The sequence below is a fragment of the Muntiacus reevesi genome, chromosome 3 (genome assembly GCF_963930625.1).
Source record: "Muntiacus reevesi chromosome 3, mMunRee1.1, whole genome shotgun sequence".
Classification (NCBI taxonomy): Eukaryota; Metazoa; Chordata; class Mammalia; order Artiodactyla; family Cervidae; genus Muntiacus; species Muntiacus reevesi.
This window is the reverse complement of record NC_089251.1, coordinates 55,260,045-55,268,755: the sequence shown is the minus strand read 5'-3', so window position 1 is coordinate 55,268,755 and position 8,711 is coordinate 55,260,045. Positions and strand designations below refer to the sequence as shown.

The 8,711-nt window shown below is 40.0% G+C and overlaps 1 protein-coding gene across 1 annotated transcript; it reads right to left on the bottom strand.

Annotated features, from left to right (window-relative positions):
• Positions 1–992: 992 nt before the first annotated feature.
• MRPL35 (mitochondrial ribosomal protein L35) lies at positions 993–7,432 on the bottom strand. Its single transcript, XM_065929141.1, has 4 exons — positions 7,369–7,432; positions 5,290–5,479; positions 4,280–4,424; positions 993–1,336 (listed from the first exon to the last, which is right to left on the bottom strand). Exons 1-4 carry the CDS (start codon positions 7,409–7,411, stop codon positions 1,148–1,150), a joined length of 567 nt encoding a protein of 188 aa, XP_065785213.1. The 5' UTR covers positions 7,412–7,432; the 3' UTR covers positions 993–1,147.
• Positions 7,433–8,711: the final 1,279 nt, after the last annotated feature.

The following is an 8,711-nucleotide window of genomic DNA, read 5'->3' as shown; positions in this document are numbered from 1 at the left end:
AATGATTGAAATTACCTTTTCCCCTTTACATTCTACAATGTGGAAAATTTTGGAAAACATTTACCCTCACAGTTAAAAATGTGAAACCTCAAGGGGATAAATTAACTTTTATGAAATATAGTATCTTTTAACTCTTGGTTACATTTTTGTCTCCATTTATATAGCCTGTTTATTTCATGAATGGGCATATTGAAAGGCTATTTCATCTATGATTCTCTCAACAAAAAATCCTGTTCCAGTAAACTCAGTGATAACTGTTTACCTGGTATACTAGGTGTGTGTTATCACCCCAGGCTCACCTGAGGGAAGCTGCTCACATAACTATCTTTGGCTCTATGTGAACCTCGAGCATAATCAAATGAGCCAGTGTGGGCTCCTGACCTAAGAAAAGTCAGTCCTTACATTGATTGGTCAGTGACCCATGATGAAACCTAATATAAAAAGACAAACTGGTCCTATTAGAGTCTCTTGGTAATTAGAGACGGGAGACTGGAGCTGAGGGTCATGATGTAGAAAAGAACCTCAAAGGTGCAAGCTGGCATTTATTATGAGGCAGCAGACACTAGAATAAACAGCAGCTGTGAATCAGAGAAGTTGGAGAGGAGACAATGGAGCCAGTGATGTAAAAAGGATTTAGTCACATCCATGGCAGATCACCCAAGCCTAAAGAGCCACTGTTTCTGCCGCTGAGGCCCCTAGAGGTGCCTTGGACCCAGGATCACCCTGTAATTTCTACTCTCCCTGAGGCCTGGGGGTTAGTTCTGGGTGGTGTGAGGTATTCCTGCATTTCTGACACATGTCCTTAAAATAAAGTCACACTGCTTGAACTAACTTGTTAGCTTTACAGTCTTTTCATGTCTGTCCCAACTGGAGATGCCTTGCAACTAAATAAGCCTAATTGGAACAACTAGTTAAATCATTGCCATTTATTAAAAATAATCAATAATTTAAAATTTATATTTCCCCAAACAAATCTGGGAATGTTTAATCCATTAAGTTTTAAAACATTAAGTTTAATGTTGGTACCCCATGTTTCAACTATCAGTTGGTACAATTTACATCATGTCTGATACCACTTCATCTTTGCAAAGACACCGTACACACACAAATACACAGTTAACAACTGAGAAATCATAGATCTTCGGATCTATACTTTCAAGTTTGTTCGATCGTGATACATCTGATAAGGATCATCAGCATACCAGTTTCGCCTCTTCCAGAAAGACGTTGTCATTTTATCTAAGAGCTTACTCTGGGTTTTATTGCAGAAGACAAATTCCCTCAAGCGTCTTTTTCTTGCAACTGTCTTTTTCCATAATTTTTTCTTATAACCAGCCTGTTAAGATAATATTACAAAAACATTTACAACATTATATTATATAGAAAAAAACAGATTATCTTCACTAGTTATGGTTTATAGGCCCACTGGGAACAGAGACTAAACTTTCATAGGGGCTGGTATGTTTTTTCAGAAAAATACAATTCTCAATACAGGGTAGGCAGAGAAAGCATGCATAGTTTGTAAAACAAATATTAATAACTTCAACGGTTTTAAACAGATTATTTAAAGTCACAGAAAATAAAGCTAAATAAATTGTGGCTTGTGAAGTACAGGGTAATGATACACAATTGTAACAGCTAACTTTATATGCATTACTTTATGATCTTTTGAACAGCAGTGTACTATTATTCTGATTTTACAGATAAAAGAGAAACAATTAGAGCAATTAAGTAGCAAGGTCCCAGAACTATTTAGAGTTCTTAACTGCTACACTACTCTCTTCCAAATGTCAAGGATAATGGAGTACTAGCTAACTGGTGACACTTATGTTCATTTATGGGAGCTAAGTATTACAAGGGCTGAGAAGCAGAGTTCTCAAGTATACTGTGTCATTTATCCTTTTCACACATGGGGACTAGTTTCTATAATAAGTACTCTTTTGAGGAATAATGACTACAGGAAAACTATTAGGAAGAGTGCTGAAGGAATAGTTACTCCATATGTTTAATCCAGAACTGCCATATATATCATCCATACATTATTAATTTTGAAGAATTTCTGAAGAAACAGATAATGAGATTGAATATAAAAACTATAATCATAACCTATTTATTTTCTTTTTTTGGCCTTGTGGCTTGTAGAATTCCCCAGCCAGGGATTGACCCTCGGCTCTTGGCAGTGAAAACATGAAGTCCTAACCACTGGACCTCCAAGAAACTCCCAATCATAGCCTATTTAAAGTAGAAGAGACCTCAGGTGCCATCCAGGTTAATGCTTGGCTAAAATCATACAGTAATTTACAGGGAAAGTGAGACTAGAACCCGAGCCATTGGTAAAAGCCAAGGGCTCCTTTAGGGCAGCATGCCAAGTGAACAAAACCACAGCTCTCTGACGGGAAGGTGCCGTGGGTTTCACATGCCTTAGTGTCATTGTGTGGTTAGCAACTTCTAGAGTACAGTGATGCTTAGAAAGAAGGATTATTTCAGAGTTTTGACTTTACAATGCCAGAGATTAGATGGTTACTTCTCATTACTTACAACTTTTAAGTTGAAAGATTCAAAGCAAAATCCCCCTATCTGTTTAACAGGTTTTCTAGTTTGCAAGCCAAACTGGGTCCCTGTGGATCTGACAGCTAGCTAGCTAGCTTACTGTCCTGCCAACAGAATTATCTCCTTAAAAGATTATTCTGTGGAATGTGGCCACTGAGAAAGTGCTTGAGACTTCTTAGACAATCTCTAGGGTCAGAAATGGAAGGAGGGAGTAAAGACTAATTAGGAACACTTGGCTGAAACTGCTGCAGAAAATAAGTTTTTATACAAATGTTTTTATGTTTGTATTTTTTATATATAAATATATATATTATATTTTATATTTACACTATTTATACTAACTTATATAAACATTTATACAAATGTTTCTACTAATGTTTTTATACATTAGTGTAAATTAACCCATCCGGATTTTTTTGTTTTCTTCTTAAAATCAGATTTTGATGAAGCAGGCTGTTCTGTATATGGAATACTTTGGGCGATCTTGAGCAGGGGCTAGGTATTATGACTGGGAGCTTGACCAGGTCATTTATAATAGTGAGAGGGTTTCAGAGCCCAAAAAAAAGGGATTGTGGAAAGGAAGGCAAGGAAGACCAGCCATTTCATTTTGTCTTGGGTCACATGTGGACCTGGAAATAATTACTAACAAAGGGGAAGAAAGAATTCACAACTATCTGCTGAATTACTTAGTTCAGGTACTTACGGATTACATGAGCTTCTACTGACTAGTGTAAGAAATTAACTACCCCAGGATTGTTCCAATGGAGAAATGAGCTGAGAGTGCCAGTCAACTTATTTGTCTACAAATTTAGGATAGTTTATAAGACAGAAGATAATCCTTTCAACCCTTCAAATAGTGAGACCATCCTACCAAATATTTTATTTTCACAGGGAAACAAATTTTGACCTTTAAAGAATTGCTTGTTAACTTCCAAATAGTAAAAGGGAATTAGGATTTTAATAGTTATCAAAAGTGTCCTAGAAAACTCAGGTCTTCAGCTGCTTTCTAATTACTACCCATTCTGCTCCCATGAATATTTAAGGACATGAATGAAAAAGCCCACATTCACTTTTACCACCTGTTGCTGCAGGAGAAGACAGAACAGGAATAATCTGTAATCTGTCAGAGTCCTCCTCTAGAGGCTGTGGTCCCTGGTCAGAATTAAGAACTAAGAGTTCTGTTTGATACGGTTGCCAGTCATACACACCAACAGACAAAAACTTGTAAAGTTAAAAAAAAAAGAAGGGGGGAGCTTATGAGGGGCTACTATTCTGTCATAAAGATTAAGTCACCTTGAGAACTTAATCCAAGGTCAGCTGGAAGTGCTTCAGTCCCAAACCTCGCCATGGGGCTAAGTCCTTGAAGTCCCCTCTGCTGTTTCAATGCTTGGAGCTTAAACAGAGCCTCCCTACAAGATACTGCACATCAGGAGACTCAAAGGAATTCTAGTAATCTTTAGATAAGCCAGATGTGTAAGAGACCTGAGATGAACCTGTTTTGCAGTACAGACTCCTGCCATTGTGAATAACATTTTGTTATATGAATGCTAAAACATGTTTTCTTCACATGGATTCGCTTACATGAAGAGATGCCCACAAAGCTGGGACTCAAGCACAGCACCACTAAGATGTGGGGAAGATGTGTCAAGGAACAGGCTAACTGAATTTTGCTTCAGTTTCATATAACCTCACACTCCTTTTCTAAACAAGTCACTATGTGAAGACTCACCTTCCTCCTTAGCCATAGGCCACTATGAAGTCGAAGAAACCTATAGATGACAGCTTTCACAGTCTTCCTCTTGCCTTTTCTTGAACTGTAGTATGTTACAGTTCTGACTGGTGGCTTCAGGACGTTTGGGAGTAAGAGAGCCATTCTAAAACACATTCAAAAAATTTAAACTCAGCAACAAGACATTAAAGGATAAAATCCACTTTGTAGAAATGAAAGAATCAACTCCACTGGAATAAAGCTGACTTTCAATATACACTGCTACTTCAAATGATCCATGATGCTACCCATAAGAATAGCAATTATCAACTTGCAAAACCTCCATAATCTACTCCCTTAATCCCTGCAGAAGAATTTATGCAGGTATATAGCTTAATCACTTGATTTCTTACCCACCTGCCCACTAGATTATAAACTGCTTGAGGGGGACTTCTTTGGTGATCAAGTGGTTAAGAATCCGCCTTCCAGTATAGGGGATGTGGATTCGATCCCTGATGGGGGAACTAAGATCCCACATGCCATGGGGCAGCTCCTGAGCCAGCCTACTCTAGAGCCTGTACTCTGCAACCAGAGAAGCCCACATGATACAACTAAGACCTGATGCAGTCAAATAAATAAATAAAAATTAAAAAACCTTCCTTGAGGGCCTCAACTTTTTTATCCTTGTATGGTTTCTGCCGAGTATGGTGCTGGCACCCAGGAGTGCTTAAACTAAACCTTGGCTGACTGAATGAGTACCATGTGCAGCCCAGCCTTGTTAAGTTGAGCATTTTATCCAGCTTCTCCTTTGGCTGACAGCTTCCACCCAGGAAAACACATCTAGAACATCAGAAGTGGGTCCTGGTTGTTGTCTCTGCTAACATGCATATTCTCCAATCTTATCAAGCAAAGTCTATATAATCAACTGTTGGTAGGCACAGAATCTCATCTACTCCTAAGATATTGTGGTAGGCATGAAGATTTTAGAATTTTTGTCCAAGAGTCATGTCTACTGAAATATAATACTCAACCTATTGAGGACTGTGGCAGTCTGCCCACATGTCAGGTTTCTGACAGATGTGATCAGTCTGGGAGCAGAGGACACTACTGGTGTCTGAATATGACTGAAATGTCGGGAGGACAGTACAGAATTAAGACAGGCATTCTTGGTGCAGTTTCGATAGGCTGAAGATGCCAAAATGTTCAGGGGCCGTAAAATTCCTGCAGAGAAAGAAAAGCATATACACTTAATATGACACTCCAAAATATGCATCCAGGGAATTCCCTGGCAGTCCAGTTGTTAGGACTTGGTGCTTTCACTGCTGGGGCCTGAGTTCAATCCCTGATTGGGAAACTAAGATCCTGCAAGCCAAGGGGCACAGCCAAAACAAACAAACAAACACACATCCAGATATTTAAAATGAAGTAACATCAAAGCAACCAAGTGTTCTAATTAATTAATGGATCCTGAGCATCAGACTCACACGTGGAGCTTTTTATCCTTATTGAGATTCAGCTTATACACTACAAAATCACCTATTTGTGTACAAGTCAATTATTTTTTAAGTTAGAGAGTTATGCTACCACCACCACAATCCAGTCTGATATGTCCTAGTTCTATGGTCAACAGTAGAGGACAAAGTATATGTAAAGTTAATTCCCACCACCAGATCTTACACTGTGATGACACAGAACTCCCACACACAGGAAACAGCATGGCAGAGACATGAAAGCTCCACGGCTCCTTGGAGAGACAGCAGAGCAGCAGAAAAAGGATTCATAAAGATAACATAAGAGGTACTTGAGCTTCCCTCTCGAAAATGAACAGGCCACAAGAGGAGGAAGCACAGACTCTAGGTAGAATAACACATGCAAAGGTGAGGAAGTTGAGACAAATCCTTGTTGGGAGCAGGGACCAGGCCTAACATGGAGGAGTGGTGGCAGCTCAGAAGGCAGATCATGGAGGGTCTAGGTGTCTTCTCTATCAATCTTTCACACAATCACCAGACTCAGAGTCCATGGCTGCAAAGCAGAATCACTCACAGAGCTCGGGCTCCACTTGCAGATTCTGACACTAGTGAGGGACTCAAGAATGTGCACGTTAAAAGGAACAGAGTCACAGATGAAGAACACAATCTTATGGTTACCAGGGGAGAAGGATAAACTAGGAGATTAGGACTGATATATACACACTACTATATATATAACAGATAACTAATAAGGACCTACTGGAACTCTACATACTCTGTAATGACCTATATGGGAAAAGAATCTAAAAGAGAGTGGATATATGTATATGTGTGTATGATCCACCTTGCTATACAGCAGAAAGTAACAAAACATTGTAAATCAACTATATTCCAATAAAAATTAGAAATAATAACAATAAAGAGTGTGCATATTGATAAAACTCCATAGAATGATGGAAATGTTCGACAACTGGATGGACCATAGCCCACCAAGTTCCTTTGCCCATGGGACTCTCTAAAACCGTATCTGAATGATCTCTAACCTTTGCAAAAATCTTCAGAGTGAAGGCAATCCTTCACTCCTGTCTCTCTTAAGACCCCTTGTAGCGGGACTGAGGGAACCAAACAGGCTCATGCTCTGCACACTGAATCTCATATATACACCACGTCCCAGATAGTACACAAGGAACTTAACGTGGATGCTGTTAGCCCTATCTTAGAGTCGTAGCCTCTTAAGTTCAAAGATATTAAGTAACACCTCAAGGTCAAAGGTTGGGAATGACGGATCCTGGCCTTGGTGGAACTTTTCTGTCTTCCTCGCAACCCCCTACCACAACCCTCGTCCTTCGGGATTGTTTTCTAGGGAACGCGGAATGGCTACGAGCCGGTAGGGAAGAGGAAACCGGGGGAAAGCCCAGGTCCGCGAGGGTCCAAGAATTTCGGGGCTCTCTCGAGCTGAGATCGAATATCGAATACAGGCCATTCCGGAGAAAATTCGGAACAAGATTCTGTCCTCAATAACGACCACCTCTCCATTTTTTTCTTTCCTGTTAACTTCCACCCACGTAAAACGTCCACTCCATCCCACGCCAGTCCCCGCTTTTATGAAGGCATAAACCGAGCGCGTCGCTTCTCACTGACCGGAGGCTGCTCTCACCGCGCCGGAGAAGACGGAGGCCGCCATCTTGCAACGCTGCCGTACGGCAGCCGCATTGGGTCTAAAAGCCTCAGGACTAGAGGTACTTTAGGAAAACTAACCTGGGCGGAGTCAAGAAAGGGAGTTTAGAAAAATGAATAAAGGGACGGTCAGCTCTGCCTTTATTGAATGTCTTCTATATGCCAGGCTGTCCTCCAGCGCTGTAAAACAAGTGCCTATAGTATCAGTTCAGTTCAGTTCAGTCGCTCAGTCGTGTGTGTGCCTGGCATATAGCAGGCTCTCAATAAATTCTTACTGAGCATTTGATTGAATGATGTATTTTAGTACCAACACATTTGAAACATTTTCTTTTTGCTCATTTCATTCAATTTATTTGAGAATACAGTGTATCCTCCCAAAGCTGGTATATGTTAGGCTAAAGGGATAGGAAATAGAGACACTATTAGAAATTTTTAAAAATTGAATTCCAACTCTAATAAAAACAATGTAAATATCCAGAGGACATCATACACACACACACTTTTATTTTCTCTAATCAATAGCACTGTCGCTTGGTAGAACAGCATCTCAACTCTTTCTGAACAATTTACATTCCTTATCTTATTCCTGAGAATTATTGATCACACATTTTAAAAAAAGGTTCATTCAAACAGAAAATAAACAACTCTCTCCCATCCTCGTTGTCTAAGATACTTGAGGCATATACAATATATGGCACTATTTACAGCCCCCCCACTCCCCCAACCCCCCCCCGGGCTCAGCGGTAAAGAATCCACCTGCAATGCAGGAGACACGGGTTCAATCCCTGGGTGGGGAAGATCCCCTGGAGAAGGAAATAGCACCCACTCCAGTATTCTTGCCTGGAGGATCCCATGGACAGAGGAGCCTGGCAGGCTATAGTCCATGGGGTCACAAAAGTCAGACACGACTTACTAAAGAACAGATCAAAAATACATGGCAGATAACTGACTCACAGGGCATTCAAAGTTAAGGAAAGAAGGCTTTTGGTTGAGGTGATCAGGGACAAGGAGATGGAATATAATATGGGTCTTAAAGGATGGTGAGGATTTTAACAAGAGCAAGGTCACTATTGGTGGTAAGAACACCAGGAGCTAAGGTGAAAAGAGAGAGAGCCAAGAGAGAGACACACAGGGTTTATTTAGAGCAGTGGCTCTCACACTTTTCGGTCTTAGAACCTCTTTACATGCTTAAAAATTGAGGACCCCGAAGAGCTTATAATTATATGGATTATATCTATTAATATGTATTACATTGGAAAGTAAAACAGAAACTATTTATTTTACTAGTTTCTTAATGCTGTTATAAC